Raw genomic sequence first — 24,858 nt, forward strand, 5'->3', positions numbered from 1 at the left:
CAAGATGGCCGCGACCAGGGGCATTGCGCATGCTCCTGGCCACTGCTGGGCCCCGGCTCCTTCCTTCCCCTCCTCAAGGCGGGCCCAGCGGCAGCGGGCTCCCGGCCCCGCCGCGCAGGCGCACGGCTTTCCTCGCCGCTCCCAAGATGGCGGCCCGGCAGTGACAGGGGATAGAGGAGGTTGTGGGCAGCGGCAGCGGCCGGCGGAGCGCGGCAGGATGATCCCCACGGAGGAGGTGTCGGCCCGCAGGAGGGAGATTGAGTACAAGCTCAAGCAGGTGGGACTGGCGCCCGGACGTGCTGCAGGCCCGGCTGGGGCCTGCGCTCCTAGCCCCAGCGCGTTGCTCAGGAGACGGGCCTGGGGATGCCCACAGGACTTGGGAGCCACCCGGGAACCCCTTAGAGCCTGGTCACCCCCTCCGGGCCTGGCAGCATCCCAGGTCTCCTTCAGCGCCTAGGGCCCTGCTTGTCAGGGCTATCTCTACCCCACCCCTTCGGCCTGTGGCAGCTCTCTTAGGGTCTGGTGGCCTCTTGGAGCTCTCTCTTCAGGTCCTCAGACCCAGCCTGAGGCCAGCCCTTGCAGGCTTCTGTTCCTTTCCTATGCCCGGGCTTTGGTGTCTTGAAAACAGCCCGTGGTGGTTGCTTTGCATTGGCTGCTTGAGTTCATGGCTGTGCGTGGGATTTGGGGGTGCTGGTACAGCCACTGTATTGTGCTATGGCAGGGAAATGTGTGCTCTCAGTCGGTGTGCCTCTGTGGTAAAGGTATTAGTTTTATCTTGTGCTGTGACTGTAGCGTGCTAAGGCTTATGGTATTGAAGGGAAACAAGTAATCCGTAAAAACCTGGCTCATTTTGTTGTGTCTCACCTTGGGTCAGTTGCCCAGATTTCTATTAAGAGGTGGGTGGCCTCAGCATCAGACCAAGCGTGGTTTGCTGCAGTGTTTGCCAGGATGTGGAAAAACCTTCATGTGATGTTGAGTGACTTAAATGCTCAGTCTTCAGAACTGAAGAGTGTTTTTTCATCTTACTGGCAGGAAGAATTAACTCTGTCCTTCATCAAAGATAGCCTTGAGAAGAGTGACCAGCTCACAAAGAACATGGTAAGTTGATCCTTGAAATTCAGCCCTAATGTTGAGCCTGGCTTTACTCTTTATTAGGAGAAACTGTGTTCGAGGCTGTCACTGTGCCCATCTGAGGAGTGCAAAGTAATGAACCACTTGCTTTGTGCCTGTGTTTTGCACTTCAGTACCTGGGCAAAGGGGAGAACTGATCATAGAATGGTTTGGGTTGGAAAGGTCCTTAAGGTCATCCAGTTCTACTCCCTTGCCATGGGCAGGGACACCTCACGCTAAACTGTGTCACCCAAGGCTCTGTCTGTCCAGTCTGGCCTTAAACACTGCCAGGGATGGAGCATTTACCGCTTGCCACTTGATGAATGCTTCAGTCCTAAGCTTCTCTCCTGTTTAGATGAGGGCTCAAATCAGCTGTTGGCCTCGTCTCTTTATGGTCTGTCCCTCTTGGGAGGAGGTGTTAATAGACCTCAGACTAGTTTGTGCAACAACATCATGTTGTTGCTTCATAAAGTCAGGTCTTGTTTGGAGTTATATTTTGGGAATGTTCTGTTTAAGAGGTAGAAAGTAGTATTGTGCTCTCATGGCATGATAGCCCCCAGCTACTACGCTGTGTCTAGTTTTGGGCTATAAGAAAGTCATAAAGGCATCACTAGGGAAGTGTGGAAAGCGTAGCATGAGAGTTAATCTTGAAGGAGTTGCATTTTGGCCTACAGAAGATGACAGTAAGGCATCCTTTAAGAGCGTACTATGGTTTAAAAGTAGTATCACAGTCCCTTTTAAGAAACAAGTGTCTATGATGGGTAAGATTTTTGCTTTACTTGTACTGTGCCTTCAGGTTGTGCATCTCATGTGTGGGTCTCAGTGGTATGGGGCGAAGTGGCTGCTGGTTTATGTGGGTGTCCTTTTTACCTAGTGCACGTGCAAGCTGTTCCTGTGGCTGTTCATGCTGTCAAATGGACTTTTGCTCCCCCTTAGGATGTCCTGAAAAGTCATGTTCACGCTTCACAAACATTTAATTTAAGATTGGCCCATCTCTGTATGGCAGGTGATCTGTTTTGTAATTATGAATTGAAATTAGGACACAGAGGGATTAAAGAGCCAACCTAAGGAGAAATCAATAGCAGAGCCCCAAAAGAGACAGTGGGACCTGAAGGTCCCTGATTGCCCTACTGTTAACTACTACCCTACTATATGGATACATGTGGAAGGATGTCCTCAGCTCTCATTCTTTCTTGGTGTTGTAGGTTGCTATCCTTTCCTCCTTTGAAAGTCGTCTGATGAAGCTGGAGAACTCCATCATCCCAGTCTATAAACAGACAGAGAACCTGCAGCGCTTGCAGGAGAATGTGGAGAAGACCCTGTCCTGCTTGGATCATGTCATCAGTTACTACCATGTGGCTAAAGACACAGAGAAGATCATAAAGGAAGGGTGAGTGGAGCAGCTAGATCTTGCTGTTGAACTTTCAGGATGGAAGTAAGGGAACAGACTCCACACACTCTTCAGAGGGTTCCTTGTAGCCTTCCCACACACTTTCCCTGGCATCAGACCACAGTGAAGCTGCTTGTCTTGACCTTCAGCAATCCCCAGAGGGCAAAGTCTGCTCAGGCTTGGCACTGGTGTCTCTTCCAGTTTAGCACACATGCTGCTATATGAAATTCATTAGCATTGGTGGCTTCTTTCCTCCACTGTTTTCCCAAAGGTTCTTCCTGCACTGCTGATGTTGTGCAGAACTGTATCCAGTTCTGGAGCCTGCTTTCAGTCTTCGGGTGGCTGTTGTGATGGCCCCTCACTGGGGTGGGTGAAGACAAGGCTGAGAGTTGTGTGCTGCTCAGTCATCAGTACCTTTGCACTTGCTGCATGGATTTTATATTCTGCCATTGAGTGGAGGCAAAAGGGAATCCCATGATGGTCTCCTGGTGGAAGAAAAGGGAATTGAAATGTTCCTTATTGTTTTTATCCTGATTTTGGTCTGATGCTTTCTTAATAACTTCATTCTTTGCTTCTTGGGGCATTACTTTAATTTTGGTTTTATTTTCAGCCCTACTGGGAGGCTGGAGGAATACTTGAATTGCATGGACAAAATCCAGAAAGCAGTGGAATACTTCCAGGACAACAATCCTGACAGCCCAGAGCTGAACCGTGTGGTAGGTCATGGGTTTGGAGCCTTGCATGAGTGAGATAGGCACAGATGTAGCCCTGCTGCTCAGCCTTGTGCTGTGAGAGGCTCTCAGCCTTGCTGCTGGTGAAGAGGGTGTTTGGGCACAGCTGAAGAAATGATTGTTTTGGGGTCTGGTGAAGTCTGTACACTTGGCATCATTTCTGCTTGTGGGGTTCTGCTCTCTATGCGTTGCACCAGTAGGACGTCTGAAAGCATGTCACAGAATCCTAGAATGGTTTGGTTTGGAAGGGACATTAAGCTCATCCAGTTCCAACCCTCTGCCATGGGCTTGGACACCTTCCACTAGAGCAAGTTGCTCCAAGCCCCATCCAACCTGGCCTTGAACACTGCCAGGGATGGGGCAGCCACAGCTTCTCTGGGCACCCTGTGCCAGCGCCTCAGCACCCTCGCATGGAAGAACTTCTTCCTTATATCTAACCTGAACTTGTTTTAATGGTTTAAACCCATTACCCCTTGTCCTATCACTCCAGTCCCTGATGAAGAGTCCCTCTCCAGCATCCTTGTAGCTCCCTTCAGACACTGGAAGCTGCTCTGAGGTCTCCACGCAGCCTTCTCTTCTCCAGGCTGAACAGCCTCAGTGTTCTCAGCCTGTCCTCATATGGGAGGTGCTTCAGCCCCTGATCATCCTTGTGGTCTCCTCTGGACTTTCTCCAACATCTTCATGTCCTTAAAACTTGCACATGTGATGGCGTTGATTTAGCCTCTTCTTGAGTAGCTCTTGTTGGTCCTCCAGCTGCTTGAGCAGAATGGGAGATGTGTCTGAATCCTGCTTGAAGACTAAGCAATTCCCAAGCAGTATTTTTTATTATTTCATTAGCTTTAAAAGTCTCTTACTTACAGATGTTGCTGGAGTTTGAACCATGTGGTACTTGACAGTGGTCAGAAACACTGCAGGAAGTATGTTCTGATGCAGAAATAATTTGGATGCTGGAGAGGGACTTTTCATCAGCAACTGTAGTGATAGAACAAGTGGTGATGGGTTTAAACTGAAACAGGGGAAGTTCGGGTTAGATATAAGGAAGAACTTCCCTGTGAGGCATCCCTGCACTAGATTAGACTGGGCAGGGGTTGGAACTGGATGAGCTATAAGGACCCTTCCAACCCAAGCCGGTCTGTGATTCTATGAAACATTCATGAGGGACTGATTACAGAATCTCTGTCCTGCTTTCTCCTGTTTTGTGCCAGAAATCCCTCTTTGAGAGGGGCAAGGAGTCCCTGGAGTCGGAGTTCCGCAGCCTGATGACACGACACACCAAGCCAGTGCCACCCATCCTCATTCTGGACCTCATCAGTGGGGATGATGACATGGAGCCCCAGGAGGAGATGTTTCTGGAGCACCTCCCAGAGGGTGTCCTGCATGATATCATCCGCATTTCTGGATGGCTGGTGGAAAATGGCAGGAATCAAGGTTAGTGCTGCCGGGTGTTCCCTGGTAGTGGTGTATTGGGGAATGCTCTCCAGCTACTTACAACATGTAGTTGAGACCAGAAGTAGGGTGTTGAGGGCTGTGTGTAGCACTGCACAGCTTGTCTTATAGGTCAGGCGTGAAGCCTCTGCTCAGGTGCTGCTGTGGTTAAGAAACCCCCAGGCACACTGCTGTTGGAAGCAGCACCAGCAAAACTAGTGGCTGCCTCAGTGGAACCTTTCAGGTGAGTAGTTCAGTCTTTCAGTCACCTCAAGATTCCACTTTTTTACAGTGTTTGGAGTGCAACTGAAGTGATGGTTTATTAGTTACAAAATAATCTCCTCCAATTTGTCGTAGTGCCTGGTCTGACCTATAGCAGAAATCCATTTAACTTGCAACTGTAATGCCTCCTGATGGAGCTGCAGCTATCTAGTGCTCAGCTATTATTAATGTGCAAAACACCGGTCATTTATTCCCATCTGGGGACTATTTATGAACAGATTAAATGTGACCAAGGGCAGGGAGAAAGCAGCCCAAAGACTTCCTTCAGTCAGTATGTGCATCTTTCATGTTCTGCAGCATCAAAATATGCCTGCAGCTTTATAGTCCTTTATTAACGTTTCCTTTGGAAGTGGTTGTCTTTGTGGAATTGTTATAGGAAAGCCTGTATTTCACACACATGGAGCTGCTGGAATCACCCCCACCTCAGTCCTTTACTTCAGAGTGGGGATTACTGTTCTTACCAAGTATGACAAACATCTTTAAAAGCTTCTTAAGAATTTGTCCATGATCAAAGGCAATTCAAACACGTATAGCATAGTTTGTCAGTCACTTTGTCTTCTGCTTTTAAATGATGAACGCCTCATTTAGTTCCTGAGCACAGTGAACCCTGAGAAGTGTGTAAAGCCTCTTATCCTACAAACTGAGCCCTTCATTTGGCAGCATCTTGCACAAATGTCTCCCATCAGTTTCACAGCTGATGTGCTCTTGTAGCAGTGCATAGACTTAATGTTGTGTGTGGTGGGAGGGCTGGAATGAATACTGTGGAGGAGGGAAGAAGCTGGTTTGGAGAGACTCTGTGAGGGAAAACCACTTCACACTTCCTTAGGGTCCCACATCAATGCTAATAAGCCCCCTTAGGAGCACAGAATGTTTCAGGAGAGGTTTGGTTTCCCATTTGCTTATAACCTTGTTTCTACCTTGTCTCTGTAGATTTCATGACAGTTTACTTCCAAATCCGCTCGGTCCAACTTGACCGCTCCATCAAGGGGCTGAAGGACCATTTCCGTAAGAACAGCTCCTCCACAGGGGTTCCCTATTCCCCTGCCATCCAGAACAAAAGGAAGGACACTCCCACCAAGAAGCCAGTCAAGAGACCAGGTGAGTCCCTAAAGTAGGGGATCACTGCAGTATGTATCCTCTTGGCTGGGTATGGAATGCCTTCCCTTTGCTGAGGTAGCCTCTGTGTCTAAGATGTGCTTTCAGGACAGGAGCAGGGGTAAGATTTTGGAGGTGAGCACCTCTTCTCTGCCCTGGGTTCAGCATTTTGATGACGGACGTTTTCTGTCTTGTTGTCAAGTCCTCAGACCTGTTCTTTGGAGGAGATTGAGGTCCTGTATACAGAGAGAGAAAAGGTCATTGCCTTAACAATGGAGATGAGTAAAGAGACCTGAGAGGGCTCTATCTAAGAACACCTGTCTTCAGCCTTGGAATAGTGCTTATACATTGTGCCATAGCAAAACACAAAACTCTGATACAAGACATCACTTGAATCACTAGTTATGAATAAACTAGTGCTGGGAAACCAAGAACTGGTCAGGAACTGGGATGGGGTCTGGGGAGGTGCCTACAGAAATGAGATCCAGAATTTTGGAAGGGTTGCTTAAGGCTTTTGCCTCAGCCTGTTGTTGAAAGAAAGTCTGAGGCTGGTGGGTTGTTCCACCTCTCCAGCTTATCATGGAGTTCTGTGTGTTTTGCAGCTGGTGAGAGCAGTCACTCCAGCGTACTGAAGTGTGGAGCTGGAGTTCCATCTCTGAAACGTGCCATCTAGTGGGAGCACGGCCAGAAGGAGGGTATCAAAAGCTAATGTGTGCCTCCCACAGCAGCACAGTGAGGTTGTCCCTCTGTGTGTCACGGCACCTTATTTCCTCCTCTGTAATAATGATGAAAGTCAGGAAAGTCCATATTTATGTGGGTTTATACAGGCAATGCTCTCCCACCCACATATATTTTCCTGTGTTGTCCAAATACTCTTACTGGGTTTCAGGAAAATAACAGGCAATGTGGGTAGGGCCTGGGAACGGATGGGATGGGGAAAGGGAGGGAAAGAAATACCCATTTTAATTGTGTTGTGTTTATTTTTATAATCCTGATGTGAATGCAGTCCTCATCCCAGGTAATGTGTCTCTGTGTGTGTGCTGGCCCTGGGGCTCTTCACTTATCTGTGTGGAGATGCTTTGCTGGGCCTCTTCTTGCTAAAGCAGAGGGTGTGCCTGGGATATTTGCAGAGGGAGGTCTGGGGGAGGTTGAGACAGCTGGAGATCACCCCTCTGGTTGTTTAACATCAATCTGTTCCCTTGCTGTTGTGCCCTGGAGCTGTTCCTGAAAGCTGGAGTGGGAGTTGCAGGTGATGGGTGCAGTCAGGCTGAACTACAGTGGGGTTTCTCTTGCCAGCAGAGAACCACCTGACCAGGGGATGTCTCTCTTGGTTTTGCTCTGGGGGTTGATGTGTAGTTACTTGAGTAAGAATTTGCCATCAGTATTTGGAGAACTGTAGAGGACAGTATCCCCCTGCTAAGGAGAACTGTGCTGCAGATGGCAGAAACCAGTGTTTAAAATTGCTCCTAAGCATGGTGACAGTCATTAGTGGCAGTACCTCCTACCCAACAGCATGATTACCACAGGTAAAGACTGGTTTTGTGTGGTTCAGTAGCTCTCTCCTGGAAAGATGCCCCATGGGATACGTAGATGAACCATTGGGGTGTGGGTGCTTCAGGCTTGGTCCACAGTGCTCAGTTAACACCTGATGCTAAAGAGATCTCTGGGTGTTGATTGCTGTGCGGTCAACATGGCCAGTAAATATTTCTAAGCAGCCTGCCAAATGGTGACATCTCCCCTGTGCTCTGGGTAAACAGAGATAGAGGAGAGGGGTTTCATCATGGGCAGATGGAAATAAAACCAAGCAGCACTAGGCTATTTTATGAGTCTCAGATCTTGGGTGCTCACATAGAGAGTACAGAAAGTACACACGTTTTGAGAGCACAAGCATTTGTCCCTATGAAGAAGAGTCCTCCAAAATGAATGCATTTGGGCATGGAATATTCCTTGTCATGATGAGTGTCTGTGCTGTAGATATACCAGGAGATTTTCACACCTTTTTGCCCAGTTTCATTGGAGTTACTGGGGTGGGTCTGGTAGAAGGCAGAGAGCAGGTCTGGATGCATTTAGAGAGCTGACAGTGACAGAAAGAGCATTTCAAGTCATCTTTTGGGGTATTGTTCATCTCAAGAAAAAACTAGTGGCTAATTTGTCTCCAATTTTCTGTAAATAGGACAGACTGTAGCTCAAGGCAAGGGGTGGTTAAACCTCATGTACCAGCCATCTCTTACGGCCACTAAATTGTACTTAAGTGAAATTAAAAACTGAGGGAAAAAAATAGTTTTTGAGCAGTTTCACAGGTTTTTCTGCAGTCCCATCAGCTTTCAAGGACACCTCTTGAGGTCTTTATCCTCTTTGCACTGGCACAGTGGCTCTCTTCATAGCAATATTCGTCTGGTGGGATTTGATTCCCCTGTTTTTAGCCTGTCTTCAATCATGGAAGAAGAACTGGTTTCCTGTACTGTTGCTTCAGTAAGCAAAGTCAAGTTCTGCCAGTTTGGGTTTCAGACAAGGGGATTTTCTCATGGCTTCACTGAGCAAGTTGATTTTCTTATTCCTTAAGGAAGAATATCCCAGTGCACACCCCAGCGCACACTTTAACCTGTCACAAGGGAAAAATAACAAACTAAATCCGATGTGCTATAACTTCTTTGCCCACAAAGCACAAGAGAGCCTACAGGTAAAGGGCAGGTGCTGTATTAGGGGCAGGGTAACAAGGCAGAGACATCCCCTCCCTGTTCCCCAGGTATTATTGATGCATTATGGAGAACTTGTTCCATATCCATGTGTTGTTTCAGAGGGTCTTCATCCCTCTGTTGTGGTTTTATTTGTTGGTGTATCCTGTACTATCTCCTGTTGTTACAGCAAGTAGTTGGAAACCTGGCTGCTGGAGATGCTTCTAAATCAGAGTTATCTCCTCTTAAATGAAACTTGCCAAGTCGAGTTGAATTCATGGAGCAACCTGTGGGCTTGGTTTTTAGTAATTTGCTATTTGAAACGTCAGCAGTGTATTCAGATTCTCAAATCAGCCTCCTGCAAATATATGCAGATCAAATATTGCTTTTTTGGGATGCCTATAGACCCAGTAGTCTCTTCTTGGCTGGAGAGCAGCAGGTAGCTGGGGAGCTTTTCATTGCCAGGGAATGATAGGACGAGAAGATGCCAGCCTGGCTGCCTGCAAGAAACAGAACAAGGTACAATTGGAAAACTGTGCCTCATGTATGCCCAAAACCTATTTTAACAACTGGGCCACAGGAGCAAATATTTCAGATGGTTTTTGACTTGTGGGGGCTCTTTTTAAGCTATAGGGAGCCCTTTTCCAGTGTACCCAGGGCTCCCCTTTGCCTAGGGCTCCAGTTTACCCAGCAGTGTAGTGCTACCTGAAAGCAGGCTGTGGAGTCTTTGTGTGGCAGAATAAAGAGCTTCCCACTTCCCATATTGATCGCTGCCTGGCTTGAATGTGATGTTTTCATTAGCAGCTGAAGCACAGTCCCATTTGGTTTGGAACTGCTTAATAGCAAAAACCAATCATGGAACAAAAGCTTTGGCTTCCCCTCAAATCCATTAAAGCCTAATTACAGTGCAAAGAGAGAGGGATGGAGCAGCAGTGAAGGGATGCTCAGGAACAAACACAGGTAACTGTGTTATGCAAAACAACACAGCAGAGGTTTTCAGCTCTCATCTGAGAAGGAACTGTCAGGGGTGGGCTGTGGAGACATGCTCTGCATACCTGTGAAGTGAGAGCCTCTCTGCTTGTGTTTAATGCCAGTTTACCCTCTTTTTATTTTTTCCCCCCATCCACCCGGATGCTAGGAAGTGGGAAAGATGAAAGAACTGGTAGAGGAGCAGTGCCTGGGTTGAGCTGCTCTGCATCAGCTGGGCTATGGGGACAGCAGTAAGAAAGAGCTTAGCACATATCTCCAGAGCTTGTTACAACCCTGCTTGCTCAGAGGAACTTCGTGTTGTGCCCAAGCTCTTAAGGTTTCTGCAAGTAGCTAAGAATAAACTGGAAGTGTTGGGTGTGAAGAGCACTGGGAAGCTTGGAGGAAGAGGAAGAGCCCTCTCATTTGATCATATGGCAGAAGGTAGGAGCAAATGCATCAGCACAGCGAGGGTGTAAAGTCTTCCCACCTCCCTGCTGTGCGCCTAGAGGGGAAAATGTGGTTTATGGATATGATGGTTTTTTTCTTTACTAAATGGTTGAGAGCAGCCTAAACTGGTAGTAGAAAGATGTTGCCAGTGAAACACTTTAGGAACCATGTGCTGTTGTTTAGCGAGTGCACCATGTTAAGGCAGCTTGGTAGTTCAGTGAGAACTTCTCTCTCCTGTTCTCCCCCATTAGAGATGCACTGGGGGAAGTTTCAGTCCCCCTGCCCTATATCTTCTTATGAGATAAAGCTGTCCTGCACACGAGGATGCTGTTCTGCAGCAGTGTGTGCTTGGGCTTCCCCTCAGGATAGTGGTCCTCAGTGTTAGTGCAGCCAGCACTGTTTCTAGGCTGCACAGTGGCTCAGTCACTGATGGAAGCAGGGATTTTCTGCATGTTTGGAGGGTTTATTTCTTCAAAATGGAAGAACAATTCTTAATTTTGGCAGCAGCATTTTTATTTCTTGGATCCTTCTTCATTTTCTCAGTTCTGTTGCATCTGGGCCTGCTATAGAAACTCCTTCCACCTTCCCAAAACTTTCTGTTCCCTGTTGTGCAGGCAACAGCGAAGCTCTGCTCCGAGAGGGTGTCCATGTGCTTGTGGTAATTGTAGCTTCTTGCATGAAGGACTAACCTTTGAATGTGGAACCATTGTCTTCAGTTGTCACATTAATGCTTTGTTTTGTGCTGTCTAGCTGTATAGCCAGTGCTGGCTTTTGTTCAGTTCTGTCTGGTTTTTGTGTGTGTGAAGTATAAATCTTTTAACCCAGTGTTATGTTGTGTTTTTTTTTCCATGGTTTGAATTGATTTGCAGTTCCTTAGAAGAGAAGTGGCTTTGGGGATTAGGGGGTCTTAATGCCAGTTAGACATGGGTGGGCAGCATCCATTATTCTGGGATTCCTGGGATGGGAATTGCTCCCTCGAGCCCAGAGATTGTCACCATTTTACTGCTTCCTGTAGCACCAGAGATCATTCCTTGGCTGTGGAGATCATTGTCTTGGCTGTTGGGCTCTTGATGGGTCTGTATTGATTCTGCTCAGAAAATCCCCCTTGGAAAGGTACCTCTTGCTGCAGCTCTAACCAAGTGGCTGCAGTTGTGGCTCTGGGGAGCACACAGCGTGTTGCCAGACAGGAATTGTTGGCACTGCAAAGCCCTGCTTCCAAAGCCGAGGAAAAGCAATGATTTTGTATGCTTATGTAGAGTATCAGCTTAAAGTCCCTACAGGGAAGGGTGCTTCAGTGCTTCCCTTCTCTGCTCCTGTTTTCTCCACCTCACCAAACTGGTTGAACACCCTCTGATAGAGGGAGTCTCTCCGTGTGAGGCGCTGGCACAGGGTGCCCAGAGAAGCTGTGGCTGCCCCATCCCTGGCAGTGTTCAAGGCCAGGTTGGACCCAGGGGCTTGGAGCAAGCTGCTCTAGTGGAAGCTGTCCCTGCCCGTGGCAGGGGTTGGAGCTGGAGGATCTTTAAGGTCCCTTCCAACACAAACCAGTCCATGATGATTCTGTAACCCTGGCTGGAATTGGTGCTCCCACCCTCAAAGCAGGGAAGCAGACTGGAAATGCCATTGGATCTGCACACTTGGACATGAGCTTGGGGTTCACGTTCCTGTACTGAGCTTTCTCATTGGTGCCCAGGTGACTTGCTGGTGGAGGGCTGGTGGTCCGCGTTTGTTTTCTTTCACTCATTTTCTAGGTCTTCTTGTCTCTTCTCTCTGGCTCTGGTGACAGGCACGATCCGTAAGGCTCAGAATCTTCTGAAACAATACTCTCAGCATGGTCTAGATGGGAAAAAGGGGGCCTCTAACCTCATTCCTATGGAAGGTAATCACAGCTCTAGCTACTTCACCCTTGACTTTCTGTGTATCAGCCTTGCTTTTTCAGGTGGGACTTCCATTACCCTAGTGCTTGGTGGCCAGCATTGGATACGTGCAGGTCTTCTTGGGAGCCAAGGAGATGCTGGAGGGCCAAATTATTTATCTGAGTTCAGTCTCTGACTTACAAAGTCTCCATAAGCATGAACACAGGTGGAAAGGAATGTGACCTTAAAGCAATTGACCCACCAGAGCCACCTGGCTAATGGAAGCTCTGCTCTAGTGACATCTGCTTGTGGTGTTTCTGTTCTCTTTTCTTTTTGCCTGGACTTTGAGACATTCTGTTTCCTGGTGACCTTTCCAAACCTGATGCTGAAGTGTCAGACCACAGCCTAGCTCAATGCATCCTGTGTGAAGTTCACCTCAGTGCATCTCTGTGAAGACCTACCTAAATAGTTGTCTTCCGTATTCTGATCTCCTCTGCCTATAGAGGTTGGACCAGATAAGGGGAAGAGGTCACTTGCTTCAAAGCATCTAAGACCTTTCCACCCCCTGTTATGTACGCATCCAAAGTAGATCTCTTCAGCACCTACACTGTAGTCTACTAAATCCCAGATGGTGACTAACATCACTCATTTGGGGTGGAAAAATCCTTGTGCTGAGCAGGAGATGGGCTTTGAGTTTGGCTTTGTGATGGTTGTGGGTACAAGTGGGACTTCTGGGGCCCGCTGTCCCATTCAGAACTTACGGCAGGAGGTTCAAGGGACTCCTGTGGCCCAGCAAATGGCTTGACTCACACTTTCATCAGGTTTCAAAGGGTTGCTACTGCCGCATAGCCCAACAAAGGGATTTGATCAGGTAGTATTCCTGGGACTGTAGGGCAAAATAAGTGTCCATAACCTCAAATAAGCCAAGCTTGAAGCAGCTTCAGCCCGTGTGAGCATCCATCCATGCTGTAACCACCTGGATAAATTGCGCCTTCTGTTTGTGCCGGCTGCCATCTCACTAGGTCATGAGCATGACTTACGGGTTAAACACCTTTCCGATGCCCTGAGCGACAAGCATGGGCCAGCTGCTGGTAAGTACCATGTTGTCACTTCACACCAAGCTGGCTAACATCCCTTCTCTCCAGCATGTTCACGGTAGTTCTGTAGGCAGTGGCTGTTCATGGGCAGTCTGGGAGCATGGGCCTTCTCTGGCTAAGAAGCTCTGGCTCTTCTCAGTAGAATTCACTCCTACTAATCACACACCCCCCGAGCCCTCAAAAAGGGAACCCTGGCTTTAGCCAAGCAAAGACTGGGAGCCACCATGCTGAGAGGCACTTTTCTATAGCTAGCTACTGGCTTGTTTGGTGCTGCAGTGAAGCAGACACGAAAGGGATCACCTCAGCATGCAGTGGTGGGTCACTCTCCACTGTAGGCACTCTGTAAAACCACACATGTGTGTCCCCTGCTGACCATAGCTTTGAAAAGCTCAACCTGAAGGACCTGTCAGTGTAGGGAAGAATTGGTTCTGTGCCCATCAAAAGTTGCACATTGTTGCTGGGAGAAGAGAAACAGCAGCAGCACCTATAGCTTACAGAAGGCCTCTCCATGTAATCTGTTTTATAGTGGTTCCTGTAGGGGTCTGGGTGATGCAGGATGGTGTGTGTCACTTTGTGGCTGTCCTCATGACACATGCAGCTGGTGGTTGGCATGAGCTGATGCTGGCCCTTGTATCGTAGCAGCACTTCTCATGCTTACCTCTGAGATTCTTTGATGGATCTTGAAGACATCTGTATGCTAGGACTCAACTATTTGCATTTGTATGCAGCTGTGTGTGAGATAGCTCACCCAGCTGTGCTGATAGTCCTGCTTCATGGGGTCGAAATGTTCATCTGCCTGGTTTTTATCTTGTTTCTTCCTGTGGGAAGATGCTGCCTTCCAGGACAGCTTTGGTTTCCCAGAAATGGTGATGCATAATGGCATCTCTTCATCTGCATGATGGATGGAGATAAAGAACTCTAAAAATACCAGCAGAGATATTGAATAATTCACCTCAGACATTCCCAAGTACTCGGTGTTCAAGCCTTGATTTAATTTAGTCTGTGTCCCAGAAGAGTTCCAAACCTGCCTTTTGCCATGAGGCTGGCAAGAGCTGATGGCTTGATGTGCCTGTTTCCTGACCTGCAGGTGACTCTGCATACCCTGCAGGAGGCATTCATAGCTTCCTGTGCACAAACCCTGGGGCAGTTGGTGAGAACATGACTGTAGTTCTCACACAAGGATGTGTGCAAAGCCAGAACCACCTTTTCCAGAAGAACCTTATGCAAACCAAGGCCTTGAGCAGAGCTGCTGAAGCTCAGGGTGGAGTTTGGTCTCCTAAAGCCCTCTTGCCCTTGCAGGGAGGGATGATGTCTTCGACATTGAGATCGACGCGTACATTCACTGTGTTAGTGCCTTTGTCAAACTAGCCCAGAGTGAGTACCAGCTCCTGACTGATATCGTCCCTGAGCACCACCAGAAGAAGACCTTTGATTCCCTCATCCAGGTCAGTTGAGCCTCTTTGCTTGGCTTCTCTTGTAAAAGGATGCACACAGTCTTTTTCCCTTCCTCTTCATTGTGAGGATGTGGATTCCGCTACCCACTGTGGGTGCCCAGGAGCACCACCACTGCTTGTGCTGTCCTCCAGGAGCTATTGAGGGAACTGGGGCCTCACAGACCCTGGAGAACATGTGCTCAGAGTCACTCACTGGGTACCACAAATGAACCATTGGCTGGATTGGCACCTTAACTAGGGCATCCTACATGGAGCCCCTTGTGCTGCTTCCGACACTGTTGTGCTGCTTCCTTCTGACACTGTCATGCTGCTTCCTTCTGACCCTGTGGTTTTGTTGCAGGAGTCACTGGATAACTTGATCATGGAGGGGGATAACATTGTCTCAGCTGCCCGCAAAGCCATCATCCGACATGACTATTCAGCTGTGCTTACAATCTTCCCCATCCTTAAGCATCTGAAGCAGATGAAGCCAGAATTTGACCAGGTCTTGCAGGTGAGTGTGACAGGATTGGAGAGGGTCCTGTGGCTTGGGATGTGTGGAGAACTTCCTGAAAGGGATTATCACAGTGGCTTTGAACAAAGCTGCTTCTGTCTTCCAGCATGGGCTGGATGGAAATGCAGCTTGTTTCTTTCTGTGACAGTGAACCATTAACTCAGCATCTCTCAGCAGCAGCTCTTTTCAGTTCAAGTCATGACTCAGTGATGGACCATATAAATGGTCCATTCTGCTGTGTACATGGCCTCTGAGGGGCTTCATCTCTGTTAGTGCTGAGCTTAGTTTAGGCTGTGCTTACTGATGCCTGGAAGATGGGTTCCTCTGAGGAGAGCCTGCTTGGACTGTGCCACAAGGTACTCCAGGTATCAAACACATCTAGGTTTAGCCAGGCTCCTTTCCATCTGCTTCCAGCTGGTGGCTGTGATGCAGCAACCCCCTGTATCAGGTACAGTCCAAGAAGAGACATGAGAAGTGGCAGGTCCTGGTCACCACTGGGGTCACAGCATCCTCCCCTTCTGTCTAGCAGAAGGATGCAGGATTTCATGTGTTGTGGTGTTGATGGTGTTGTAATTATTCTCCTGGCACATGAGGAGTTGAAAATGAGATGCTGGGGTGGGGGATCAGGGTGGGTAGGTGCTGGATAACAGTTCAGATGCTGTTTGTTTAGCTTCTCTGATCTGTAATGAAACTATTGCAGGGAACTGCAGCAGGCACCAAGAACAAACTGCCAGGGCTGATCACTTCCATGGAGACCACTGGTGCAAAAGCACTGGAAGAGTTTGCAGACAACATTAAGGTAGGATTCTCCTCAGTGTTTCTTTTGGCAAGACCAGCAGGCTTGGTAAAGGTGTTTTCTGTGCGGAACCCCTACTTTAGCTTTCAGCTTTCCATGAGACCCTGCAGTTTCTGAGTCTAAAGGAGGCGCTTGCTGGATCAGCTGCAAATACCAAATGCTTGGTGCTGATTTCAAAGACAGAAGGTCTCTGCATAAGACCCTTTACAGGGTTACTACAGATAATCTGCCATAAGTTTCCAGATGCAGAATTAATCTCAGAATTAATCCTATTTAAGAAGAAACTAAAACTGCTGACTTGGTAAATTTTGGGGTACTCAGGTGAAACTGGCCCTATGTAAGGTGTGTTTGGTAAGCATACTGCCTGGTAGGTGAGCTTGATGGTCACATGCTGCCCAAACCCCTGTGGTTCTGAGCTGCTGGTACATTGGAGCTGTGGTTTCTGAGCACCAGGAGATGGCACTGTGAGAGACAGCTCTGAGGGTGTTGAGAGAGGCTGGATGAACAAGCCTACAGCTCGCTTGCAGCAGTTTTATTGTAGAGGCCCTGTTTCTTTACATGCTTACCTTGTGTCTTTCTTTCTTTCTTAGAATGATCCAGACAAGGAATACAACATGCCAAAAGATGGGACGGTTCATGAACTCACCAGCAATGTATGTGATGATGGTTTGAACCACCCTGTGTGAAAAACAGCTTCTGATGATGTTTGAAAAAGAGTAGTAAGGAAATTTCTGAAGTTAAACTGTCTTGGAAGGGTAATGAACTGGTTTCCATGGGGAGATCAGTCAGTTACTGGTTGAGCCATGATATGACTCTGTGAGTAAAACCCAGCAACTTAAAGCAGTGTAATGATTTGTTTCTTGAAGGCTTTTAAGTGTGGGGGACACATGGTCTTGCATGATCCTTAATAGCAGAGCATTTAATAGGAGATGCAGTGTTGGTTGTTCATAACTTCCCTCTCTTGCTTCCAGGCCATCCTTTTCCTCCAGCAATTGTTGGATTTCCAGGAGACAGCAGGTGCCATGCTGGCATCACAAGGTACAGACATGCATGAGGCTTGTTTGGGCATGCAGTTCCTTCCCCACATTGTCTGGACATCTTCCCTAAAAAGCTCAGACTTCATCATGCCTGTGAGCTTGTTCTCCTCCTGTCCTTCACCCTGTGGTTTGTCTTGTCCTCTGATATGCCATGATCATGTAGATAGTTATCTGGAGGGGATGCCGAGAGTTTCCTTCCACACTTGCTGCTATCAGGTACCCTTGGGGTAGTGTTTATTGCTGATGTGTTCCATCATGAGAGGATGCCTCAGTCATTTAGCTACAAATCTGACACTGGGCTGGTTCTCTGTGGCTGTACTGGAGTGAGGGTGGATGGACCAGCTGAGCTGGCTTTAGTTAGGGGTGTGTTGATGAATTTCACCTTTCCTGTCACAGCCTCTGGTCAGAGCATAACAGCAGCAGCAAGAATATTCTCCTTGGAATCTAGCATGGGCAAGCTGGGACTCCTGAGCTGTGTGTGCCTTGTGCTCTAGCAGAGAGATGAGTTTTAGCTCTGCTCTCCAGGATGCTAAAGAGACTTAGCATCCAGAAAGAAATACATGGATCAGAAGCTGAGGGCAGCTGCCTCATGGAACAGGATGTTGCTGCTTAACAGCTAGAGCATGAGTCTGTGTTCTGTGCAGAGCAGCAGCTCCCTGATGAGCCCTTTGCCTAGGCAGGGCTCGTGTTTTCATGTTTCCCTTGTAATAGAGCAGCTTGAGACGTGGAGAACTGTAGATTTTGGAGGTACAGAGACCTGAGGAGGCACAGGTCACAGCCTGGTGTTTGGGAGCCCATTAGGAGCAGGGGAAGGGGGAAGCTTACAGCTGCCTCTAGACTTGTATCTGCTATTCCTGCTTGGAAGATCCTGCCAGTTCTAAATTAACTCAAGATGGGATGTGTCTGCTTCTTGCCACATCTCCTGTAACCACTGCCTTGTGCCCTTGGCACTTTAAGCTCAGTGTGCTCAGAGCCTCCTTGACTTTCTCTCCTTAAACTAAGAGGTGATCTGGGGTTTTTTCTTCTGGAGAAACCAACTGTTTCCCATGTCCTTCCCTGAGTGGTGATGTCAGCATCGTTATGTAAAGCCTTGACATGTTGTCATGCACTCGAGCTCTGTCACAGGAGCTGATTCAGAAGGTACAATAGGCTTTTTTATTCTCTGTATTGGTCATGTAACAAAATGTGACACACAAACCATTTCCTTTTGAGTTGTGGCTGTCCCATCACATCAGGTGTAGAGGGATCCTGCTGTATAGTGAGACACACAGCTTTGCCCTCTGTTCAATTATTAAAGCTTGAAGTCAATGTAATTGTAGCAGCTCTGGTAACTTGGGCTGACACGCAGGAGCTCAGAGCCATGCAGGAAGTGACCCATAATCCATGTGCTGTCAATGGTGCTGTCTCTGGCTGCAGCCAGGCCTCGGGGACCATCTGCTGCAGTGGTGTTCTCCTGTAGAAACTGTGCTGTCACTTGCTCCAAAGCTATGCCCAACAGAGGGCACCGTACAGGCCAGACGTGTTCTCATTTTGAGTGACACTGGTTACTGATTGTTGGTGAAGCTGTAGTCCCTGTCTGGCTGTGGACCTGGTGTCACCCTACACCAGCCATCATCAGATCGAAGGTGATGTTACTGAAGTTGGAGGGAGTTGCTTCTGGATCAGAGGCTTTGGGGTGGTGACTTGCCTTCAAGGCTTTACTATGCGACAGCTTCCAGCTGCCAGCTCAGGTGTGGGTGCCTGGAGCTGGGTTTGATAACTCCCAGTGATCCCAAGTGGTGGGAATTACAGTTTTTTATGGGATGTTTGCCTCGAGTGGTAGCAAAAGCAGAGTGATGGGTTAAATGTGTGCTGCCAGTTCCTTCCTCTTGCCCGCTGAATGGTTCTGTAGAACCCTGTATGGTCATGGAGGGATGCTGAAGTGCAGAGTGAGGGTGGGAGTGCTTTGCTCAGGTTCTTGGGAAGGTTACGTGGGCTGTGCAGTTCATTTCTGGGGCATTAAACTGCTGCTTGTGTGAGGGGAAGCTTTCCTTTGCCTTGAAAGTGTGTTTGAACTCATTTGGAATGAGATGTCTTTCAGTGACCATGCAAACAATGTTTCTGGCAGGAGAAGGAGGTTAGACTGCCTTTCCTCTGTGATCTCCACTCCGTGGCCTTGGAAGGAGTTCTGCCTGCTCTCCTGTGTAGCTGTCTGTGGCTGCTCTGTGTTAATATCTGCTTTGTTCTCCAAGAGATGCTGGTCTCTAACCTGTCTTTTTGCACTTTGCCTTTCTTTTTCTCTCTCCACCCACCCCTTTTCTCTCTGCTCTGCCTAATCTTTGTAGTTCTTGGGGACACATACAATATTCCTTTAGATCCCAGAGGTAAGCAGACTTACCCCCACCTCCCTGTTCACATTGCCTCGGACGCTGGTGATGTATGTTAATGCTTTATCCTCCAGGAGTGGTAAATAAATGAACATGTAACTGAAAAGGGAAAAGGGGAGAGTAAGTAACCCTTGCCAGGGCTGGAAAGACTAGGGAGGGCTTGTCACCAGCAGACAATGAGGGATGCCACATGAGCTGCAACAGGCTAAAGACACTCTCTTGGCACTGAATCCCTTTGGCACGGGTGCAAATTGGCCCAGCTGGGATCATGCTTTATCCCATGTGCATTCGGCTCCTTATTGTCCAACTCCCAGCAACAGGAGCCTCGAGGCCTTTCCCATGGGGGCTGATGAACTCAGACCACCCCAGCTAGGCCTGGCTGCCAAAGTCTCTGGTGGAGGAGGAGGAGATAGTTACCCACGTGTCCCATGAGCAACTGAGGGCAGAAAGCCATCTCTTATGCACAGAGGGACATGTGCCAGCCCAGAGTCATTGCTTATAAGGGCAGGCTCCCATGCTGGTGCAGCCCCTTTTACAGAGCCAAGCAGCCCTGTCAGCAACCATGGGGATGGCTGAAACTTCCCAGAGCCCTTGTGCCTGTTCCAGTTCCTGTTGTGTGCCTGCTGTGAACAGCTCCAGCTTGATTGTGCACGGATTGCCAGTTTCTAGTGCTTCCAAAGCCTTTCCAGGTGGTGGGGGAAGAATGGGGATGATGTGCTTAATGACTCTATTTCTGATCAAGAGGGTGTCCTCTGAGCGCTAGGAAGGAAAGGAGAGGTTTCTGTGGGGGGTGCTGAGCATCTGATGCAGATAAAAGGGGTGAGAGGTGCAGAGCTCTTCCAGCCTTGCCCTGGATAATCAGCACTGAAGCAGGAAGCTTTCCACTGGTGATGGGAGCTCTGCACTAATTCCATAGCAACTTGGATGATGCTTGTTTGACTTAGAGGCAAGGCTGATGACACATATCCCCTTCCCATGGCATGATAACTGGCCTGAGACTCTTTGCTTTTCAGAGACCAGCTCTTCAGCTAGCAGCTACAGCTCGGAGTTCAGCAGGCGGCTGCTGAGCACCTACATCTGTGAGTACCCTGCACACCTTCCCAGTTCTTCCCCATCGCCTGTCCTTTGTGCTTGGGTGAAGAGCACAGGCTGTGTCTCTAATGCCATGTGCTCTTTCCACCTTTGAGCTGGAGTCTGATGGGAGGGCTGGGGAAAAAAGGGTCAAACTGGGAGTTTCAGGCTGATAGAGTTAGTCAGGACAAAGCGCAGAACTTCGTGTTCACTGTGCTGCAGAGCTTTTGTCGTCAGCTGCCTCAAACCGTTCTCAGACAGTACTTTGCACCTTCAACCCCACAGAGGCTCCCAGCTGCCAGATGGGCTCTGTAAAACCTTTATCCTGGCTTTAACAGTAAGGTAGTGAGATGAACTCATGGTGCTACCTCATCGTGATCTGTTACAGTGGGGATCATGTCCTTTGCCTTCTTTGAGATCAGAGCCTGCATCATGGTCAGGCTGTGTCTGATCCCCCCTAAGTCATGGGATGTGCTCTGAACCCAAAACACAACTATTGCCAGTTGCAACAAAGGCACTAGTTTGCAGAGAGCTTTTGGTGGCTCCCTGAGGAAAGACTGTTGTAGGGCTCATAGGATTGTCCCCTTGCCTGCACGTGCACGTGCAGCTGGGACTGTGCTGTTCACCTTGCTGGGGCCCCCAGTGATGGTACAGTTTGGATTGCCAGTAATGAGAAGTTTCAGTGCAAAACCTTTTTGTTATCTGTTTTTCCCTCTTTAAGGCAAAGTGCTGGGCAACTTGCAGCTTAACCTTCTCAGTAAATCCAAGGTTTATGAAGACCCAGCTTTGAGTGCCATTTTTCTGCACAACAACTACAACTACATTCTGAAATCTCTAGAAAAGTAAGTGTGGAGCTGGGTAAATCTCCCTGAAGTCCAGGCTGAATCTAAGCGTGGTTCTGGAGCAGAGTTTTGCATCAAATGCATTTCCTTGCCAGCCTGTCTCATCTCTGCTCTTCCTTCCATTCTTAAAGTGCTCTTCTGAAAGCCTTGCTAAGCATCACATTACCCAAGAGTAGGAGATAAAAGCATCAGAGGTACCTTAGCTTGTAGAGAGTCCTTTGATATTGGGAGGACTGAGGACATAGGTTTGGAAAGTAACTTCTGTCTCCCAGTTTGTGCATTTCAGGGTCCTTTTTATTGTAAAGGGCAGAAACTTGCTAATAGGGGGCTGAAGTGCAGACCTGACAGCAGCTGCCTCAGGTGCTTCCTCAAGTGCTCTGTCCTTTCAGATCTGAGCTGATCCAGTTGGTAGCTGTGACACAGAAGACAGCCGAGAGGTCTTACCGAGAGCTCATTGAGCAGCAGATCCAGACCTACCAGCGCAGGTCAGTCACATCCTCTGCTCTTCCCTCCATTTGCTTAATTTGGAGCTCCTTGGGAGCCAGTGCTGTTGGAGCGGTGGGAGAGATTGGTCTGAAAATTGGTCTAAATCCAAACCCAGGTATTTTGGTTTCCAGGCAATGAATCTGACTTGGGAAGGGGTCCCTGTAGGAAGCTTTGGGGGGTGTATTGTCAGGGGTGGCCTTTGGGTCATGCGTGAATACGTAGATGTTCTGGTGAGGCAGGAGTGACTTCTCTTTGCCTCTGTCCTATCTCATTTTACATACAGCTGGCTGAAGGTGACAGACTACATCTTAGAGAGAAACCTGCCTGTCTTTCAACCAGGAGTGAAGGTGAGAGGATGGGCAAGGAGGGTTTTGAGATGATAGAAATGGCTGGAAGCATCTTCTCCTTTGTCATATGAAACAATTTCCAGAAACCTGCTTTATATCTCATGCCAGTACTGCTCTGCGGAGTGAATACTGTGCCTGGGATAAGATGGAGAGCATCACTGCCTTCTGATTTGCCCCAGGTTCATACAGGTCTTTTAATCTCTGCCTCTATTCTTATATTTCCACCTGAACAGTTCCTTCTATTTCAGATCTGTAAAACCTTGAGACCTTCTCTTAGAAAGGGCTGGGAGCATAAAGAAATCTATTTTTATGTCTGTTCTAGCTGAAAATTACCCTTGTTAAACCTACTTCAGATGAAAGCCAATTGCTGAATGTAGAGTGTGCTGCTCACTGCAGCTTTCTTTCCTCCCTGCTTTAGGAGAGGGAATTCAAGCCAAGTAAGTAGGATATTACTTAGGTTGGATGGGGAGCTGTGGGCAAACACTGGTGTTGGAAATTTACTTCTGGAGATGTAATAAAATGTTTTCCCTCCTTGTTGCAGCTCAAGGATAAGGAAAGGCAGATGATAAAGGAGCGCTTTAAGGTGAGGAGGTGTTAGATGGCCTGAGAACATCCCTTGGTGGTGGGGATAGGCAGTCAGATCAGAGATCTGCCTGAGGAGGAGACCTGTCAGTGGAGAGGAAGAACATCAAACTTGGTATGGAGATGGGGTTGCAGGCAGGACACTCACTGAGTTTTACTTTGGACAGGGATTTAATGATGGGCTGGAGGAGCTGTGTAAGATCCAGAAGGCCTGGGCAATTCCAGACATGGAGCAACGGGACAAAATCCGTCGGGCACAGAAAACCATTGTGAAAGAGACCTATGGTGCCTTCTTGAACAGGTGACAACATTGCAGCATTGTCCTCTCTTCTTTGGATTTAAGGAGGTCTTTAGGCCCTAGAGTAGCCTCAGATGAGGCATTTTTCTGTTGTCCTGTCTTGGCTTCCCTACTAAAACATCCCCAAGCTGAACTCTACTGGTTGCCAGCATCTGCTGCCAGCCTGATTCCTTGGTCAGGGTGAGTGCAGATGTTGTAGCCAGCACAAAGCTCTGACCCACCCTGAGCTACTCATGTAAAACTCAAGAGAAGACCCATTATAACCAGGTTACTTGCTCCCTACAAGATAACCTGTCAGTGGGATGTGCTGGTGTGGAACTGATTTGTGGCACGGGAGGCACCAGTGGGTCTCTTTTCTGTGTTCCATTTGTCACCTAGGGGTTGTCTTCCTTTGCAGATATGGCAACGTGCCCTTCACCAAGAACCCTGAGAAGTACATCAAATACCAGGTTGAGCAGGTTGGGGAGATGATTGAGAAGCTGTTTGACACCTCAGCATGAATCTCTAGCTGTCATATACAAGTCAGCACACTCTCAGCAGCCTTTGGGACTCCCTTTGCTCCCCCCCTGCCCCATTGTGGTGGGCAGGTTGTTATACTTGTATTTATCAGATTTATAAACCTGTGGAAGCACTCCCTCCTGGCTGCCTCTCCCTTCTTCCATGGATCTGGAGCAAAGGCTGCTGTGTGGGCTCTTACACTGATGCATCTTCAGGCCTGGGTGTAAGTGTTTATGCTTTGATGTGCAGCAGATGTGGTGAGTTGTTTAAAAAAAGGCAAAACAAAAAAATCTCTTATGGGTACAGCCCTTCTGTTAAGGGCAGAAGGCCTTAAACTCCAGGTGGTGCTTCCTGCTTCCCTGATGGGTTTTGGGAATCTTGGTTCTATAGGATCCCAAAGGATTTTCCCACTGTAACTGTTAGTTCAGTGAGGGGGTGAGATGCTGAGTCTCTCCTGTGGCTGTGCCTGGCAGGCTTTGTTTCCCCCAGAGTTTCATGAGCTGTCCCAGTAGCAGTTGTCCTGTGTGAGGTGGTGGGAGTCATGACAGAACCCTGAGAGCCAGAGGGAGCTGGGCTCTGCCATGTGAGATGGGCTGAGAACATTGGGGCTGTTCAGCCTGGAGAAGAGAAACTGCATGGAGACCAGAGAGCAGCTTCCTGTGTCTGAAGGGAGCTACAAGGATGCTGGGGAGGGACTCTTCATCAGGGACTGGAGTGATGGGACAAGGGGTGATGGGTTCAAACTGACACAGGGGAAGTTCAGGTTAGATCTAAGGCAGAAGCTCTTCCCTGGGGGGGTGCTGAGGAGCTGGCACAGGGTGCCCAGAGAAGCTGTGGCTGCCCCATCCCTGGCTTGTCCAGCTACAGCTGGACCACTGCATGGTTCAAATCCTGACTGTCCCTGCTTGGCTGTTTTTCATGGGTCTGGCTGTGCAGGCTCACAGCTCCCTGCAGGGACCTTCCCTCCTGCTTTCAGAGCTCAACTCCTTGAGGAAGGCTGAGGCTTCAGTGCTAGCTGTTCCCTCTGCCAGCTCCAAGAGCCTCTGAAGGCTGGCAGGCAGTAGACAGAGTGGTTTTAAGCATAAGCAAAGTGCTGCTGGCGTGCATGATGTGCAGTGTCAAGCCTGCTGGATCCACATGCTGACACTGACCAGAAGGAGCTGGTTTCCATCTTTCTGGGTCTGTTTCTGCCACCACAGTGGTCTTGACCTGAATTTCTGTCTCCAGGAGAGTGGGTGGAATTGGTTGATGTGCTCACGTTGAGTCTGTAAATCATGTTTTATTGCAGCCCATCCTGGGGCGAGGTGATTCACCTGGAGGGGTTGGAGGCAAAACCAGGGGAGGGAAGGGGGAGCTTTGCCTCCAGCTTTTAAGGCTGTAAGCTGCCAGAGGCGAGGTTGAGATGAGCTCTTAGGCAGAAGCTCTTCCCTGTGAGGGTGCTGAGGCACTGGCAAAGAATGCTCAGAGAAGCTGTGGCTGCCCCATCCCTGGCAGTGTTCAAGGCCAGGTTGGAC

General features: G+C 48.6%; 1 protein-coding gene across 13 annotated transcripts; it reads left to right on the forward strand.

The window, feature by feature from the left end:
• Positions 1-189: 189 nt before the first annotated feature.
• Positions 190-23,480, forward strand: EXOC7 (exocyst complex component 7). 13 transcript variants are annotated; one of them, XM_057414571.1, is made up of 22 exons: positions 190-277; positions 1,033-1,098; positions 2,316-2,500; positions 3,111-3,216; positions 4,437-4,659; positions 5,869-6,036; positions 7,040-7,051; positions 11,908-12,000; positions 13,000-13,068; positions 14,374-14,519; positions 14,869-15,021; positions 15,722-15,820; positions 16,408-16,470; positions 16,789-16,855; positions 19,179-19,217; positions 20,234-20,299; positions 21,013-21,133; positions 21,523-21,618; positions 21,903-21,966; positions 22,508-22,549; positions 22,716-22,849; positions 23,244-23,480. In XM_057414571.1, exons 1-22 carry the CDS (start codon positions 218-220, stop codon positions 23,344-23,346), a joined length of 2,175 nt encoding a protein of 724 aa, XP_057270554.1. In that variant the 5' UTR covers positions 190-217; the 3' UTR covers positions 23,347-23,480. The 13 variants fall into 13 exon arrangements, with proteins under 13 accessions (XP_057270554.1, XP_057270556.1, XP_057270558.1 ...); XM_057414573.1 differs by lacking the exon at positions 19,179-19,217; XM_057414575.1 differs by lacking the exon at positions 13,000-13,068.
• Positions 23,481-24,858: the final 1,378 nt, after the last annotated feature.

This window comes from Pezoporus wallicus, unplaced genomic scaffold (assembly GCF_028554395.1).
Source record: "Pezoporus wallicus isolate ANWC-B61680 ecotype Strahan unplaced genomic scaffold, APGP_CSIRO_Pwel_v1 contig_7787, whole genome shotgun sequence".
NCBI classification, from domain to species: Eukaryota; Metazoa; Chordata; class Aves; order Psittaciformes; family Psittacidae; genus Pezoporus; species Pezoporus wallicus.